This window comes from Perissodus microlepis, chromosome 5 (assembly GCF_051167445.1).
Source record: "Perissodus microlepis isolate ML-2025 ecotype Zambia chromosome 5, ASM5116744v1, whole genome shotgun sequence".
Taxonomy (NCBI): Eukaryota; Metazoa; Chordata; class Actinopteri; order Cichliformes; family Cichlidae; genus Perissodus; species Perissodus microlepis.
The window spans coordinates 8,768,497-8,787,159 of NC_140465.1; the positions used below are offsets into that span (position 1 = coordinate 8,768,497).

Consider the following 18,663-nt stretch of genomic DNA (forward strand, 5'->3'; position numbering starts at 1 on the left):
GTTCGGAGAGCCTGCTGTGTGATGTGTGCCAGCTTATATGGATCTATGACAAACAGGGATTTGGAATATCCCCCCCAATCTGGATTAGTGAATACAGCTTCTTTTCCGCAGAAATCCAACAACCACCTTCAGACAAACGAGAGGAACAGAGAAAACTGAGGGTTAACGTGATGGCATCTGTGCAGATGTGCTCAATATGTGATCCTAAATGAAAAGCGGGGAGACGGGGACAGTCCAGAGGTCAAACCTGGCTTGCATCCAACTCTTTGGATCAACAAGCTTACCACCTGTGCTTCTCCTCGCCTCACTCCCACCTGCTGATTTGGCCGCCGATGTTGATAAGGAAAATGGAGATGGAGCCCTCCTTCTAGCAGGGATGGGATCCAGCAGATAAGAAAGTCTTGAGAAAACTATGTAGAAGACAGCGCGATTGCCTCACACGAAGAAAGTCAGCTCGCAAACTGCCTTGGATGTTTTGCCTTTCGTAGCTCGTCATAAGGAAACTTATCCTCCGTTATATCCATGCAATAAAAACAAACCGAGCAGGGACTCAGCGGTAGACTGGGATGAGATGGAAATTTAAGAGATGAACCCGGAGCAGAGGTTTACATCCATCATCTGTTTTCTCCAGGCTTTGTACAGCTTCAATTACAGATGCTGTTACGAAAACACAGCAGCAGCGCAGAGGACAGAGCCGGACTGAGAAAAAGATGCCGTGTTGTTTACATTGCTCGCCCTGCTGGGGATTTTAAAAAAACAACAAAAAAACTATAATAATGTGCTGGCTGTATGTTTTTACTGCCAATTGACTAAGGAGAAATAGCAGAACAGGATGAGGATGTATTGTCAACAAAGGTTTTAGGCATTTTCCATTATAAGAAGAAGTCACGGTAAACGTCTGTGCCTGGCACAGGTTATGTTTGGCCCTGCGGGGCCGGGAATCCAAAGGTGAAAAGCGAATACTAGACAAGACTGACTGTCAGCACAGTGGCTTAATTACTGTCTCCATCTGAGCAGCCAGTGTTATTTCCTGACATTCATCCCTGCCAATGCTGCAAGAAATCCTCTTCTGCACAACAGCAGCATTTTCTCACTTTTTATGTACTCTGTAATCCTTGTAATACATCAAGTGGAAAGTGTAATCCAAGCTGAAAGGCACCGTAAAAGTTTCACCTCTTGACACTAACAAACGGAAATTATTTTTCAGCATTCACTTACGAGCGTTAATGCCATGTGAAGCCCGCAACTGTTTCATTTTGCTGCCTTTGCATTCACTCCAGTGAGTTTGTTTTAATTTCCGAGCGCGCGTGGGAGATGAATCACGGCACCTATTAAAAAAAATATGGCAAAACTCTTGCGATAAACCACATAAACCGCTTATAAATTATTCAACATTTCAGCGAGGGCTCTAAGGATTACAGCCTAGAAAGACCTGATGAACACGTTGTCCTACAGATTCCAAGATGTGAAGGACAACGCGTGCATTAATAAACGACTTTTGACCCTCCCATAAGTTAAGCACAAGGTGATTCGGTGTAATAATCAACCACGAGCTTAGAGCTTCAAACAATAAGGCGAAACACCCCACCCCACCCTACCTGCTATCTGCTCTGTTATTATATATACAAGCTTTCCCAATCGCAGTCAACAGTCTTCTGCAACTATATAGCAACTGACAACAAAATCCTGGTAGTTGCGTAAGCTCTGTTCAGCCTGTTCTGACCATGTGGCACTGTTCGGGGCACTGTGGGAGATAAAATTTGTGAATTTAACGGCATCAAACTTTACATTTTAACAGTTACATATGCTACACAGGCTTTCTTACACATTTAGCACACAGGAAGGAACACAAAGGTCACAGTGACCTTCTTGTCCTTTTCTGTAGTGTTTAAATCTCCCATAAATGAAACGGTTTCGATAACATAATGGCAGATTTACTCTGAAAGAGTGGGATATGTGGTGGTATTTAAATACAGGCTCTGATATTCTTAGTAGTGAGAAACACCTGATGCCCACTCCCTTACACTTCTCACCTGTGTGACCTTCGCCTGCGTACCAGTGACAATGTCATCAGTCACGTTATGTCTAATTTTTTTTTTTTTTTTTTTTTGGGGGGGGGGGGGGGCTTCTATCTCATTGCGACTGATCTGCATGGTAATGATGGGTCTGTCGAGGATAGACTGGGACAAATTGTGGAGGAGAGTGCAAAACTGAGGGTAACACGTCCCCTCACACTGCGAGAGGTGGGAGGCCAGACATTCAACACCGGCTTTGGATCTTTGGAGACAAATGTTTCCTGCTATAACTCAAAATAAAATTAAATCCATGCAGATAGAAATCATATTACTATTCCAGTAATTGGATAGGGGGGGAGTTAAATAAAAGGCACAACTTGTATTTTTGGCGTGTTTATAATAAAAGTTCTTGTTTTTGTTTTCTTTTTATTAACAGGTAATAAGTACTAACAGGTTCTGTGCACTACATCTATTTAGCTCAAAGCTATTCAGCTAACATTTCTTTAGTTGTCACAGTCCGTTATGAGGCGTCGTGACAGGCCTAGTTGTATTCTAACTAGCTAAAACACGGGTTAACACTTAGCAAGCACAAATGTTAACAGTGAAAAAAAAATCCCAGATCAATGGCAACAATAACTGCACTGACAAATGAAGGGAAACAAGCTATGCCGTTAACACAGGCGTTATGTCGCATCACAGTTGAGAGAAGCGGCTACGAACTCAATTCAATTCAGCTGCAGTTTATTTATTTATTTGTTGGTTTTTGGGTTTTTTCATGACTGGACCGCTCGCTCCCTGTGAGCCACTGGTGTTTAACATGTGGTTTTAACTAGTCCTCTAACGATCCTCTAACTGCTGCCATCATCGATGTAACAAACGCCTGGACAGTACAGACAGCAGCACGAGCAGGTTGAGAAATCCAGCGAGCTGAGGTAATCTCCTGTGGCATCGGGCACATCTGTAAGTGGTAAACGGTTATGAAAACTCACCTCGACGGTTGAAATAAGTATCCGGTGGTTTACTGTCAATTCTTCGCTGGGAGTGCTGTTGAATACCGTCGGTGAATTGTATTTCTAAGTACACAGCGAACAACGCTCGTGGCTGCCCAGCGTTTCCTCTGCCTCAACTAGTAATTCTGGGCGGAACTACACGCTGCGGCGGAGACACGGCGGAGGAGCCAATGGGAAAGAGGCGGTACCACCCACAAAGTGGGGGGGTGAGAACGGGAGGTCTCACTCCGCTCCGAAATCACGGAGACGACACTCTGCTCCCAAGGGAGAAACAAAATGTACAGAGACGATCAAAGCCAGTGTTTGTGATGACTTCACAGTTCCCAACTTCATTAGATTCGCTGAGCTGCTGAATTTATCGACGATTAATTTTTAAACGACCGCTGTTTATAAGTCTCTGATCAACAGATGAGCATTGAGGCTTAATATATCATTTTCCTGCTCATTCCTTCATTCACGATAGCAGCTGACATTTTGAGAGATTACACGATTACAATTCCCATCCCGTTTCTATTTTCAAGCTGATTATATAACCGCTCAAATCGGCTATGCCATAAAAAACCAAAAATCGTCACATCAAACATCAACATCAAAATATGAAAGATCCAACCGTCGACTTCACTGGTAGTCAACACAGACAGAAGAGGACTACTCTGTTTTTATGAGAAAACATACAGAACATGTTCATCGCGATTAATATCAAGGATATTTTATTTATGTACCAGGAAATCTGTTTGCATTGTTCTGGACATTTCCCCTGCTTCTAAACCAGACACACAGTACAGTAGCATACAATATGCTCATTAAAGAAGAATGACATATTTACAAACAAACAATTTACTGTAAATAAACAGAATACAGGAAAAAGAACACATTTACAGGTTTTCTGAGTAATATGTCACTGACACAAGATGATAGGTTAAGAAGAGACAAGTCCACATTACAATTTTCAGTGAATCATAGGTCAAGTGCTATAGCAACGACAATCCAAGGAGTAATTTAAAGTAGGAACGCAAACCGATAAAATGGGTGAACGGACAAGCAGACAGCTTTTAGACAAAACTTTTCCTTTTGCCAGTAAAGCTAAAATAAGATGCCTTTGATACCCAACAAAAATAACTTCACAGTGTAGTGGAAAACAAACCCTAGAGGAGGTCAAAAAAATAGATTTTTTTGTAGGGACCGCTTATACAGCATCATTACATACTAGATGTCTTCAAGTTTCTATCTGTCCACATTTACCAAAAGAATTTGACACATTATGGCATGATAGATGACCACAACTGAACTCTGGGAGACAAGGTTATGCAAAACAAAACCATTTAAAAAAACATAAATAAAAAATGAAAATGTGTTCAGAAATCTGCTGCAAAGAGTGTAGGTTCAGGAACTGCAATTTGCTTATAAAGCTTCTTCTGCATGTAAAGCACTGCGTACTGGGAGAGACGGGACAACCTCAAGCAGTAGCTCAGACAAAAGGCATTCATAAGGTTTAGAGTTGCATGGAAACCACAGAAGTGTAGTCTGGTCCTAAAGGATTTTCTCCTGCATTTACGAGGTTACTTCTTGTGTTTTATCCTGATTTAAGATGCTCACTTTTCATACATGTTCATATAAATATTCATATATGACACAAGCTGAGCACGGCATTGGATTCCACCACACGGACCCTTTTAAAAAAGGAGAAACAGCAGCAGAGGTCAGATCAGAGCAAATGTGCTGAACCAACAAAGTCTTGGACCTGCATGAATACTGTCATCTTTGCAGCCTGTGACCAGTGAGCTTCAGCCACTGCATCTCTTCTGCAGGCTTTGTGGCGTCTGAACCTGCTGCTCTTCTCTGACGCCCTCATGTGGAGCTGTACAGGGCGATCTGCTGCACCTTGCTTAGCTGTGTCAGCAACCGTTTCATGCGGTGTTTGAGCTGAGGCAGACGAGCCAGAGGTTCAGGAGGCTCCAGTTCCCCGGTGTAGTCCAGCCAGCTCTCCAGCACTGATGACAAGAAGTAGAGTTTGTTTCAGAGAACCTTTGTGAAATTTTATCAGTCATATTTTTAAACAGTTTGGTGAGTTAAATGACCTAGTTGGACAGAAGCTATTAAAGTCAAAGTGCTTACCATCTAGCTCCCTCTCAATGAAGTCCATCCTGTGAGAGACCTCATCCTGAACGGCATCTATGTGATCCAGCAGGTTGATCCGCCACTGCTGATGCTGCCTGCTGTTATCTGAAGCTTCTCCGGAGTCCTTGACACCCTCGTCCCTGTTCTCAGTCTGTGACCATGAGCCACCCAATGAAGCCTGAACATTTTTAAGGGAAAAAATGGGAGGATTACTTACAATCCACATGAGAGTTGTACAAGGACTTATTTGTAAATGTATTCACTTTGAGGAAAAACAAAGTTTATGATGGAGTCATTTTAAATTATATTATAAAGCAAAAGGGACCTGTGCAGTTAAGATCTAATGCTCACATGAGGTGAGTTATTCTGAGAAATGCTGACTAAAGTATATTTTTATATATCCCCCTCAGAAGAGCAGCTTTTCTCAGTTTAATTACATAACAAATCCCCACCTTGTTGCTGATGCCTGTTGATTTGGGCTTGTCTGTCTCAAGCAGGCTTCCGTAGCGTTGCTCCCTTTCCAGCAGCTCCTCTGTGCTCCTCATGCTGTCCTCCAGCTCAGAGCCCTGTCGGGTCTCCACCACCAGCCGCTGCTCCACTGCTGGATAATATGCCCGTGGTTTCTGGTAGCAGTGTTCACTGGTAATGTAAGAGTCTTGGAAGGAAGGAAAGGGGGAAGAGGAGCAGGACGAAGAGGCGGTGGCAGCTGTAGCAGCCCGGCTAAGCTTCTCCAGAGCGTTGGACATTAAGATCTCTCCTCGGTTCATGTCCTCATCAGGAGTCACAGGAGATGGAATTGCATTGCTGCTCCGGCACGAATCTGAACCAATCCTTGACCTCTCCAAATGCTTCCAGGGCTGTCGCCACAGCTGCAGGTCAGGGTGAGAGTTGTTCCTGAAAGTACAGGAAAAAAAATCCAATGTGCGATTGATTAATCATTAATAATAGCTGAAGTGCATTGGTCAGAAATATCCTGTCTTGGGAATAATTGTACTCACTGTAAGACGCTCATCTTAAGCTGAAGACCATTGAGGATCTCCACTACATGGTGCACATCTCCCAGCAGCTGGTGGGTGGTGGTGATCTTCTTGGCATTTTGGTGAGAGTAGTTTTCTTCCAGGAACGAGAGTCCATACATGTGACCATTGGTCAACCACTCTCGATCATACCAATAACGTAGACTCTGCCTCTGACCTGAAATTGAGACGATTAAATATTAACTGTTTGTAACGGCAAAAATATGCTTTGACTGGTAGGCCACCAATATTCTCTGTACAAGCTAAATTGTGTCTGACTCCTTTTCTAGTTGTTTGGGAATAAATGGCAGATTGAAGAACAGAACACACAAACGTAAGCAAACCAAGTCAACTAAACAGATGTGTGCTAAAGGTCTTAGCTTAGCAGCATTTTATCAGCTTCCATCATTTACTCCTCCACCTTGGCAATGTTAACACACTCTTCACGCATTTTCTTTTTAGCTAAAGTCAGGACTGTACAGTCATGCAGCTCTGTGCCGTGGACACAGTCAAACACCCCAAAAGACTACATTGTTTAGTTCCCACTAATAACCAACTAAAAACAATAGCCAGCAATGTTCATAGTTTCTGTAATTTAGCTGTGTTTTGAAGACCAGGAACTTATGACTCTATATAAACAAAGTGAACTGTGCCATACAGCGACACACTTTAGTGTAAAACTTCTGTCTTGAAAAAACAAGGTAATAATATGATGCAGAATTCTTTTTAAAATGCTAATATTGTATGTCAAAAGTCATGACTATGGTTATTAGGACTAAACATTCTAATCTCAATTTAAAGTTACACAATGATATCATGTGCAGTCCAGTAAGCATTTAGAATCACAGTGAAATGATAGCATCTTCAAACCAGGAGAAGGAGGAGGAAGAGGATGAGAATTAGGGTAACAAAAATGAATCATATGACATAAAAATGATTACTGATTATTGGTTAAACAATTTAGCATCCAACAAGAGCCACAGGGACACAATGTTAGAACTTGGAACAACTTTAAAAATATAATTTTTCGTATTGTCCAATGTTCCTTGGACATTGTCATTTTCTTATTGTCCACTAGATGGCCGGTTACACTTTTTCAAGATTCAAGATCCTTTTATTTGTCACGTACATAGTTATACAAGTATAACACGCAGTGAAATGTGACCTGATACGCTCCTCAACTGTGCAAAATAGAGAGAGAGAAGTAAAAACTACAGCAGAAGCAAATGGTTATTTCTACCAGATTAGCAGAGCAAGCTTTATGATGGAAATGATGCAGTCTTAGGCTTTGACCATACTCTATTGTGCAGCTGGAGATCCAATGTCCTTCTTATTATATTTCTTTGAGGTCTGTCACCCGGGGCACATGCATAGTTGTTAAACTAATGTAAATTCTGTGCTGACAATTGTGCGCGAACATCTGCACAGTCCCTCGTGCTCACTGGAAAGTATAATCCTAGGTCTGCTTTTAAAAAATAAATAAATACATTTTTTCCCCTTTACCTGGTGGGTCTCGGCAGATGTAGCAAGTGTAACGGTCTGGAACATTTTCTTCCAACAATCCCATACAGGTGCCATGCTGCCAGCACAAACAATCTTCACACTAACAACAAGACAAACGTATTTAACAATTGTGAAAGTCTTAGATTCAAAAGCAATAAATAATAAAGCCTGATTTAAAATTAAAAAAACAAAAAACAAAACAACAACAAGCTCACCTGAATCATGAAGTCATTCTCTTCTTCCACCTCACAGATGCATCTCACTATCTCTTGGTCACTGGTGTCCAAGGCACCAGAGTCCACACTCAGAGGTGGTGTAGTGACGTCCAAATCCACATCAAAGTCATCTTCACTCCACCCACAGCTATCAGTGGACCAGTCACTGATACTGTCCTCGTCTACAGTAACAGGGACAAAACGAACGGTTGGGTTTTCAAGTGAACGACACAACCTTAAGATTTAATTTGTTTGTGGGTGATTCTGTTAAGTCTAAATAAAACTTCCGCTTAAATGACTGTTTTTTAGTATTTGTAGCTTAAATGATGAAGCAAGCAGTGGCAGCAAACAACAGCAAAGGATTCAATCAACCATGGGTTCAAAATGTGGCAACTATATTGACTTGTTGCATGCATGAGTATCAAATGTACAAAGATGAGTCAAGCTAAACAAAATCTGCAGCATGATGGATTAAATCCGAAAGGAACAGAAGAATGTAGGGAGAGGAAACCATCTACAGCCACACATATTCAATACACGCACACTATCAGAAATACCCACCATCCACATGTATCTGCTCTGAGTAGCTGTATCCAGGCCTGCTGGGGTAGGCCTCGGGCTTGTGATTGTGTGAGGGGGGAGTTTTGAGTGGCAAATTCAATTTGGACTGAAGACCCAATACTGAGATGCCAATATTCTCCTCACTACCTGTGCAGTCTGTTAATACAGGGAAGGGGGGGAAGCACATGTTGAACAAAAATGTCAGCTTTAATAATGCTAAAAACAAGTGCCCATCAGGAAGTGAGAAAATGTGGCACAAACATACATTATGGACAAATGACATTACTCAAGAACAATCGGGGGGCAAACATGCAGCCCATATTTCAGGACTGAACAGTGTCAAATAACTAGTCAGTGGAACGCCGCCTATACATTCGTGTGCATGCCAAACACACCACTGTGAATGCTACCCAGAATTAACACTAGTGCAGGACTTGTATGTCGGATCAGTCATTATCAGTGCCACAATAAAATCTGGCTTTTTCCATCTGTATTGCCAGCTAAAAGAACTTTAAAAACAATCTAAAAAAATAAAATAAAATAAATCAAGCTGACCAATAGATTTAAGAGACAAGATGTTGGAGTTTTTTGACTGACATTATGGAGGGACAGAGGCAGACGACAAATATCACGCTTCTCCCACACACACAGGCTCAACCACCACACCAAGAGGACTGAATGGAGCACGATGCTTTGCAGGCTAGCCATTCCCACAATGTCACAGTGAGTGCGCATGCAGAGCAGCAGATATGCGATGCAGCCTTATGCCAAGCACCTGCTTCTTACCAGACTTGGCCTTCTTTTTCTTCTTCTTTTTCTTGAGTTTAATGCGGAGGAAGTCCTTCTGTTTAGGCTTTTCTTTCAGTTTATCTTTTACTGAACCTAGGGGCAAGAGTTCAGCTGCATGAGAGTACAGCAAACACTGCTAACAGGTTGGTACTCATACAAGCTGAATTGTTCTGAGCACATTTTCATTGCATCATACTGACCAATATCGAAGCAACTCCTGTCTGAGTCTTTGTCCTGCAGCTGACAGCCATTCCTGTCCAGCTGGTTCTCTTTGCTTTTCTCCCTCAGCAGTGCCCTCTGCTGATGGCCTTGAGTGTTGACTGCAGGCGGTGCTGACGTGCGTCTGCCAGCAGCCTTCAGCTCTCCACGCGGAGCCGTGGCCACTCCAACAGACTCTGAGGAAAATCACAAGGAATTTATGAGCCAAGGTGCCTGATCTCAAAGCAATGCTGGACGTGCATATATTTATCACTTGGCCTCAATTCTGAAGTATGTGATTTAAAATAACAGCAAGCCGTGACTCAGCATTTCAGATTCTACTATTGAAAAAGCGACGCAGTGACCCAGTTTATTTATTAAAAACTCTTCCTCTGTCACTTTATCTGGAACAAATGACAAACTGGAGAATAACTTACGCATGGATGCAGAAATGGTGCGCCTTCTCTTTGTGCCATCCAAACCAGTGGCACCAGACTGTTTCTCAGAGGCCCTAGTCTGGACGCTCCTTGTGGGGCTGCGGTCTGCCTCTGGGGGCTGTTCCTCGCCATGGTAATATTTCATGTGGTAATGCAGCAGCTTGGCTTTACGGAATGATTTTGTGCAGCCAGGAGCGCTGCACTTGAACGGGTTGTGATCAAGATTGATGGACAGGACAGGAGGAGGTTGGTTTTTGATAACTCGATACACTGAAACAGAACAACAGAAGTGCAAGGTGTAAATAAAGCTCTTCTTGTTTTTTTTTAAAGAGTGTGAGAAATTGCAGTGCTTGACTCAAAAATGTTAAAATGTACTCACATGGTTCTCTGCTGAATCTGTTGGGGTTGTGGAAACCCTGCTTCCTTACCGCTGTTAAAAGATAAATGAAAGGAACTCTTCAAAGTGCGCTCACATGCTTTCCAAAACACTAGAGAGCCAATGGCATTTCTGCTAAATGACTTCATTTAGTGCGTTAACACTTACGTTTCACAGGCTGAGGAGGCGGCACATCCACTGCAGCCTGAGCACTTTCTGATTGGACATTTGGTTTCTGCTCCACATCGCCACTGGATTCTGTGGTTGTCATAGTGACAGACACCTGCTCTGTTTGCGATGACATCTGAGTGGGCAACTCTGTGTATGGCTTGAGTGACTCTGTATATGGCTTTGCTCCAGTCTGTTCCATTTCCACCTCTTCCTTTTTCACCTCTCCATTGATGTGACACGTTTCGCCACCTTCCTTCTCGTCTTCCTCGACTCTCACGCCATTACTGAATCCTGTCCCTTTTTCGACATCCCTGGGCTTGATCTGGTCTGCTTTCTCAGGGATTTCCTCTTCTTTTTTGACAGTGGGCACAGCCTCTAGCTCACCATTTGTTTTCTTGTTTTTATCATTTACCATTCCCTGTTCATGCTCCTCATCCTCACTGTTGCTGTCTTCCTCCTGGTCTGAAGTGCTGCGTCTGGCTCGCTTGTTCTTGGGTCCCCCGTTCTCCTGAGACCTTCTGTCTCTGCGGTTTGGGGCCCTCCTAACCATGTTCCTTTCAGAGGACCGAGACTTCCCTCCACCTCTCTGTGAGCAGGGCAAAGAAATAGCTTAGAAACAAAGATCTAAAAACTGTAGTCGAATCCACGACAGTATATAGTATCATTTGTAAGAAAAAAACAAAACAAAACATGTTGGTACCTCTCTGGTAAAAGGCTTCACATGTATTCCTTTCACTGTCTGGATGACACCATCATAAAACCTCACAGTGTAGGATGCTGAAAAGAATGAAGAAAACATACAACTATTTGATCACTTTAAATGTGATGTGTGTGAGGCAATCGCCCTATGCAGAAATCAGATAAATCTAGCATTTTGGATATTTTTTTGCATTCCCGACAAAAGAGAAAGTACTTAGACGACATTACAGATTTCATATTGAAACCAAAAACAAACGTACAAGATCTCAGACTATACTCCATATAACACTACTTTGCAATGAAAATGCAAAACTTTAAAAACTAGTAACAAATCCATGACTGAAACTCATTTAAGCCCATTAACTTAATGTGATACTCACCATCTTTATTAACCGAAATGACCTTAGCGGGATAGAAACGGCAGTCAGACCAGCTGGCCAACACTTTATCATTCACATGAAAGGCCTGGAGGGAAAAGATTTGACACTGTTGGCACCATTTCAAAGATTGCATTGGAGGTGGAGGTGTTAAAGGCTTCCTATAGTTTTATTAAAAATGACACTTTTACTTGTAAGTAAAAGCAGCAGTACCATTGAACTTATGCAAATACAAAAACCCAAGAATCGCATTTCGCTAAGACCAGTTCAATGCAGTAATGCACTGTGCAACAAAGGATAAAGAAGACAAGGCAGAATGTCTCTACGCTACACATTTCAAAGCAAGCATGACTGTTAGCTTACAGGTACTGGAGCATCATCATTCAGGCCCTGCCGCCTCAGCTGAATTCTCTCTACAGGTCTCAGGTAGGGACTTGTCCAGTCAAACCATTCGTCGTAACGGTGGCTCCACTGCCGGTAATGGATCAACACTTTTTCATCGTCATAGTCAATCTTCTCAATGTTGGCAGCATACCTACAGGAAGAAGTTCAATGGCTAGTTTATAGAAAGGCTGAATGAATGACAAGTCTAGTGATTTAAACACTTATCATTTATCTCAAACATATAATGAGGGTGGCTTTAGAAATGAAATCAAGCTTAAAAATGTAAACACATAAAATACAATGAACCATGGCACAGCTGTACTTAGTGGATGGTGTGCTGGGCATTTACACATTACTGTAGTGGAGTTAGTTTTCATTTTTAAATGATACCTTTAGTACTAAACTGTTGTATACAATATCAACTGCATTTATACATAACTGTGTCAGAAGGAGTGCAGGTCTATTATAAAAGACATTCATATTTTAAAAGGCTCCTCCCACTTAGCTTTGCAATGGCAGTATTCTAATGATGTAGTCTTATCACACATTTACAAGGATCATTCCTTTAAATAGAATTTAACATGTTTTTACATGATTTTCACAGCTTAAGGGACACCTTGAGGACACTCATCGAGATTTTTAAAACATTACGGTTACTGTAATACAGGCCCGAAAATAAACAAGGAATGGAAACTTAGGTGTGAGAGGGAAGTGAACAGTAAAATGGATGAGAGAGGAATGAGTGAGGCCATGACTCACCAGTTTTTGAGGCTGTCTCTAGCCTCAAGCTGAGCTCCCACCTCAAATGTTATCCCTCTTCTGTTAGGGGGCGTCTTACTCATACTGCCCACATCAAGGCACCCTTCCTGTATGCGCACACACACACACACATTAACCATTAAAAGAATCTCCACTCATATGACCTCTGTTTTGCAACTAAGAGACATAAATTGTGCCGAACAAGGGACACAATACACATGTGCACACACACACGACCGTCAAGGTCTTTACAGATAATAATGCAGTCAACTCTGTGTGTGCCTGAGGTCTTTCCTAAATATTTCACCAAGTGACTGGGAAAATAAATCACTCTTTAAACCTGAATACCAATCTAAGACACCCCCTTTGTGCCAGCAGAACAATAACCCTGTCCAGCAAGGGAAAAATACTACCACTGTAGGCTTATACAAGCTACAGATTACAAATGTTGTTACATGGTGTGGCACAGTGTGCAGAGATTAAATACTGATATATTAAGGTGAGCCATGCCCCTCAAATGGTGGTGAATATGTAGCCAGTACCAGATGTTCAGCAAACACTACCTCAAAGAATAGGAGTCTTTAAAAAATAAAAATAATCAAATGTCCTCACACAGGCTCCTAAGCGGTTTTAATCAAATTTATCACAGTGCGATTTCAGTGTATCCTTATCAACCACACATCGAAAGACGGTTTAAGAATGACAAAGATAATGTGCTCACTGTAGGCATTCACCACTACAGCAGGAAGACATTTCTGCACCGAGCTAACACGGGATTGATTTAACAGCACATTCTGCTTAAACTGCCGTTGTCAGATAAAGAATAACACTGATGATCGCTATTTCAGCTATAACAAAAATACAAATAAAAAATAATGAATGTCGTTGGAGTCGATCAGAGGAATAGACCGAAATCCTCCCGATAACATCGCTTCTTTTGTCATGCGTACGTACACAGGACAGACTGACATGCCTGCGCCTTTTATTTAAACAACTAAAAATTCACACCATGCACCACAGCGTCTTACTTTTGTCCACGACGGAGCCTAATCGGTTCACCATAGCGGAGACTGTCGGGAGTAACTCCGGATTTCAGCGCAACCTACAAACCGGATATCTTCACACTACCCTGCCCACGTGTTTTTTTTTGGTCAGTCGATTTCACGTATAGACACAATGGGAGACAATGGTAAAGACCATTATGGTTGCACGTAGGGTATTCCCGCTACATTAAGAGGCGAGCAATAGTCTGCTCGGCAAAAATACTGGATTTAAGATCAAACCGGGTGTTTATTGGCGTGCAGAGAGCTACACAGACGGCAGCAACACGGACACAGAAGATGCACAAGAGACGTAAGATGCCACAACCAGGGCACATGAAACAGGTGATAAAAATTACTTTAATCTCAAAATTATCCGCAAAGACTATGTGTGGAGTAGCACATTTCGCATTGTAATATGCGGAGGAAAACGGAACCCCATATAGTATTTTACCACCGGCCCACCCAATACATTTAACAGCGTTCAACCGATATTTTCTATCTAATTTAATAAAAGGGGGAAAAGCTGAAGAGAAAAAACACTAACAGGACTCGACATTTCCCAGATTTCCTTTTGTTGACCACTTCTACCACTATAGACGCGTTATTGTCCAGTGTTTTATAACCGGAGGGCGGAGCGCGAAAGTAACTGACACCTACGTCAGACCCTTTGACAAATAACACTCGTCGAACAAGCGCTGTGGAGGCGGGACGCTTACATTTGATTGGGCGAGCAGCTGTCGTTCACAGAGCCGTTCGCGGCCTCGCAGAAGGCCTACTTTTTCATACTTTTCTGGCTGTGTGTGCGCGCGGCGTGGAAATGCCGAGTATAAACTTCTCCAACTAAACAGCCACAGACATTTCAAAGCACAGAGTAACAAAGACCGTAGGACCTGAAAGCACACCTGCTATATAACAAATACAAAACCGATATGTACTCGTATAACATTTTATTACCTACTTCGTCACGTTTGTTTTGAACTCAAAAAGCCGACATGCGGCACCATACCGCTGTTGATGCACCCACCAACCGGGCCTCGATCACGATATTACTGGGAATTTAAATCTGTCGAATGCAAAGTGAGGATATTCAAGCTTCTTACCTGTTTACCAGTCACTATTTGTCCGGTTCGATGTATAATCTGCTGTGTAACTGCTTAAAAGCACAGGAACCGCCGGCTCCGCCTGTCAGCTCAAGACCACGCAGTTAAATTTCTCCCCGTTGCATTCACCACCGGCGCGGGCAGTGTGCTTCTGCGATGCGCATGCGCATTAAACGGACCAAATCCCTTGTGAATATCAATAGGACGTTTCACCCCATACAGTCTGTTTCATTGCATATTAAATATTTAATAACCTGCAGTTTGCCAAACTTTATCTATTATAAACTGTAATAACTATGAATATGTACAAAAATGTAAAAACAGTAAATGAAATCAGAAATGTAAGTCACATACGGTATAAATCCGTAATAAAGTCTAAATACAGGCACAGGCATAAATACAAGCACAAAAAAATCAGAATTTCAATGGCTTTTTAGTACAGCTGATCTTAGAATAGTGATGCTTTCAGTCCCTGACTATGCCCAGGGGACACGAGTGTCTCCCCGGTGTATGTTGGCCTGGATCTCTTTTCTTTTACTTGTTCGAGTCCCAAAGGCAAAGCCCAGAGCTCCTATTATCTGGCTTTAATGTTTATGCTGCTCTGGCAGCTTTGCACCAGAATGACCGATGAAGCAGAGCGAAGTTTGTGTAGTGATGAACATAAAAATGACAAATATTTGAACATGTACAGTGAAGGCAATGACAACTGTGGAGAAGTGTGTGTTTGTGTGTGTATATGTGTCGGGGGGGAGGGAATCCGGTATATCTGATTGTTAACTCTTTCCCTTGTGAGTCTAAGGATAAACAGGAAAAATGGATTCTCATTCTCTGGGTGTGATTGTGTAACACACTGCAAGACACACTGGCTGATTGCGAAACGTCAAGGCGTATTACTTCTGCTTTTGAGAGTTAGATCCATTAACATTTTAAATTGCAACAATATAATTACATTGAACTGATGTATCAATGTATACTTTAGTAGTTAAAATTTGTTTAATCCCTTAAATCAAATAAAAAAACGCTCAACATTTTATATTTTAATATTAGAAAAAAATTTAGTATAAAATGTTAGAGTCTATACGAAAGAAAAAACAATTAGAAAATAAAAATAGGTGCAGTAATTTATTGAAATGAAGAAACATAAACAGAAAATCTGTATATAAGGCAAAAACTGAGTATGTAAAAGTCTAATGGGCTTGAGAGTCAATATTTGGTATGATCACCATGATTCTTCAGCACAGACTGAACTCTTTTAGCCAAGGTCCTAAAAATTATCTATGTATTAAAGTTATGTTTAGAATAAAAAGATTAACAGGACTGATATATTTGTTTCCACTTACATGAAAACATCCACTCACACTCGTGTGTGTGTGTGTGTGATATGCAGAAGTTGGTCTATTGTAAATTGTTGAATGAAGAATTCTATAAATAAGTGTGAAGGTTTGGTGACCCGTCCATGCAGTCTGAGGACCTGTGGTTCATTTGTTCCATTCTTGTGAACGTTACAGCTGTTTTTAGCTTGTGGTAGCCTAGCTGAAGAAGCTTAGATAAATGTGTCCATTCATAAATTACTGTGCTTGAGGACTCAAAGTGCACACATTCACTTTTCTTAACATTTAAGTGCTTTCTGTGCAACTTTCACACTCCAATGAAAGCACTCTGCTTTCGTATTTTGCCCAAGGACACTTGGGCACTCAGACTGGAGCACCTAGTGATCAAACCAACAACTTCCTGATTAGCAGATGACCTGCTCTACCTCCTGAGCCACAGCCACCCACATGGTGATAACGGCCCAAGAAAATATCTGGCTTGGGGCCTATCACAGAGTCGTGACACCTGTGAATGATTCATGGGACATTGTTAACAAACAACAAAAACATTCCTTTGAAAATGGTCAGATAAAGGATTGGATTGAAAATTAGTGATTTAACATAACCTCTCAAGAAACCCTTTAATACAGGCTGAACTGTGCAGTTTTAAGCCACTGCACAGAGGTATCAGAGGACTTTGTTACTTGGTGTTCTTCCACGCTTTTTTCCAAACTATTATTACCAGAATAAAGGCAAACTGAACAGTAATTTTGAACAAATCTTTATTCATGGACAATCATTCCTTATTACGATGAGAAAGTATGCCAACACACATACACGCATGTACAAGGAAAGTGGTTTGAATCATTCCTATGTTCGTAAGATGAGCGGTTACAGCAGAAAAATGATCAGTTAATTACAACACAAAAGTTTTTTTATTGCTCTTTTACAGCAACAGTTAAGCTCAACCATAACCCAGACCATTAGAATACACTTACAGGAAGTTACTACTATTTTACATGTAAAATATTTACATCGACAAAGCCTTAAAGAGGGGCACAAAAAAGCTCAGTTGACATTCTCATAGCACTTGACAGTTAAATCAATATTCAGCGAAGGAGGCTTGTGTTAGGTTAATCAAATTTTCAGTCTGTGAGAGAGAGAGAAAGAGAGAGGCCATGTACAGTTCTCACATCGAACACCCGTTTTATAGTAAGACCTGAGCCAAAAAAAAGCATAACATACGGACCACAAACACAAGAGAACTTGATTCCAATTGAAATTTATCTTACAGATAATAGAGAGTGTATTATCAGTTGAATAACCAGCCTCCCATGTTGTTACCTCGTGAGCTGTAATTAGAATTAACACTCCTGCCTGGCTTAGGCAATCGTTTGAATTTGGAAAAATCAAAGTAGTTCCATGTTTATTTGCTTAGAAAATTGCCACCATCCGTTATCAAGAGCTTTCTGCACATCCCTCTAGTTTGTGCTTTGAAATGCTTCTGTAGTCTATCAGAATAATTGCGGTGGAGTGGCTTTATATGCCTCGTAAAATTATATACGAGGAGACCGGCTATCAGTACGACTACTCAAAACAGCACAGGCAAGCTTATTAACAAGACACCATTACAAGATCTCTTTTACATTTCATATGTTCAATTTTCTGTACATAATAGAAGGCTGTGCCTTTTGTTCACACTCTGACAATCACACACGCTTGAATGAAATCAACCAGAGGGGTGGGGAGAGGAGAAAAAAGAAAAAAAAAAAAAGGTAGAGCGTTAACACTGCTGCCTTTTTTTTTGTGCAAGTAAGGAATTTCTGAAACTAAGTTTGTACTTTGCACAGCCCAGTTGTCCCATGTAACTATAGTACTACCAATTAGATAAGAAATAAAGGTAAACCTCTTCACATGCAGCGGTTAGAAAATACAGTCATTAAAGTGAACCACCAGTAAGCAGTCACTGTGGATTTTAGTATCAAAATCAGTGAATCCTAAGGTGGTGTGTTCGTCTTTCAGTAAGAAAGCAGGAGAGCACAAGGGCTCAAAGTCCCAGCTAAAGCGGTTTTCGCACTCCTTGTGTTGTAAGAAGTTTAATATCTCACCTCAACAGTTTCCAGTGCGGTCTGAACAGAGAGACAGTATTTTTGCATGCTTCTAATGTATAACTGGAGAAGTTTGAGGGCTGATCAGCCCCTGAGGTGCACTCTCTGTGCTTTGCAACCTCTACACCACCCCTTCAATGAAACTGGTGTCCAGGTGAACTATGAGCATTCTCAGGAAGGACATCTCCTTGCGGGTGTTCTCGAAGATGATCCGTGGGTCGTCGGACTGGCATCGGAGGCAGTTGGGAGCCATCACCATGGCCAGGTTGTTCACATCCATCTTGGTAATTGCGACATTGGATGGCTGAGCGAATACCTGGAGATAAAAGTGAAGGAAGGAGAGGAAAAGCAATCAGGAGGTGTGTGAACTGTCTGAACTTAAACCTACAGTCACTTATGCATGAGTCATATTCAGTTATTTAAAAAGGTCAAATGCTCAACAGTTTTATTATATAATTACTTTATAAATCAATC

General features: G+C 41.5%; 3 protein-coding genes across 11 annotated transcripts in view; all 3 read right to left on the minus strand.

Annotated features, from left to right (window-relative positions):
* ndrg3a (ndrg family member 3a) overlaps positions 1-3,156 on the minus strand; it is a 32,912-nt gene extending 29,756 nt beyond the window's left edge. The window contains exon 1 of one of the 2 annotated variants that reach the window (XM_084927659.1): positions 3,005-3,156. The gene's annotated coding sequence lies outside the window, so the exon portion shown is untranslated. The remainder of the gene's footprint in view (positions 1-3,004) is intronic. The other variant, XM_084927661.1, reaches the window with a different exon arrangement.
* Positions 3,157-3,718: 562 nt separating this feature from the next.
* Positions 3,719-14,922, minus strand: phf20a (PHD finger protein 20, a). Of its 4 annotated transcripts, none has more exons than XM_084927654.1 (17): positions 14,772-14,922; positions 12,629-12,735; positions 11,849-12,020; positions 11,489-11,573; positions 11,110-11,186; positions 10,407-10,995; positions 10,242-10,292; positions 9,863-10,132; positions 9,428-9,622; positions 9,225-9,320; positions 8,439-8,594; positions 7,878-8,059; positions 7,663-7,762; positions 6,142-6,337; positions 5,596-6,037; positions 5,141-5,321; positions 3,719-5,016 (listed from the first exon to the last, which is right to left on the minus strand). In XM_084927654.1, the coding sequence occupies exons 2-17, from the start codon at positions 12,709-12,711 to the stop codon at positions 4,874-4,876; spliced, it is 3,018 nt and encodes a 1,005-aa protein (XP_084783780.1). In that variant the 5' UTR covers positions 12,712-12,735; positions 14,772-14,922; the 3' UTR covers positions 3,719-4,873. The 4 variants fall into 4 exon arrangements, with proteins under 4 accessions (XP_084783780.1, XP_084783779.1, XP_084783782.1 ...); XM_084927653.1 differs by lacking the exon at positions 14,772-14,922 and adding an exon at positions 14,216-14,306; XM_084927656.1 differs by lacking the exon at positions 14,772-14,922 and adding an exon at positions 13,657-14,145.
* Positions 14,923-16,846: 1,924 nt separating this feature from the next.
* Positions 16,847-18,663, minus strand: part of arhgap46a (Rho GTPase activating protein 46a) — a 30,410-nt gene continuing 28,593 nt past the window's right edge. For all 5 annotated transcript variants that reach the window (XM_084927649.1, XM_084927648.1, XM_084927650.1 and 2 more), the window contains one exon: positions 16,847-18,505. In XM_084927649.1, coding sequence (XP_084783775.1) covers positions 18,311-18,505 — 195 coding nt within the window. In that variant the 3' untranslated portion in view covers positions 16,847-18,310. The remainder of the gene's footprint in view (positions 18,506-18,663) is intronic.

Bases quoted from the DNA above. Each gene is read 5' to 3' on its own strand.
- phf20a (XM_084927653.1), bottom strand. The intron at 9,321-9,427 runs GTCAGTATGATG...TCTTGCCCCTAG, and splicing joins CAGGAGTTGCTTCGATATTG to GTTCAGTAAAAGATAAACTG. The intron at 7,763-7,877 runs GTGAGCTTGTTG...TCTTGTTGTTAG, and splicing joins AGAATGACTTCATGATTCAG to TGTGAAGATTGTTTGTGCTG.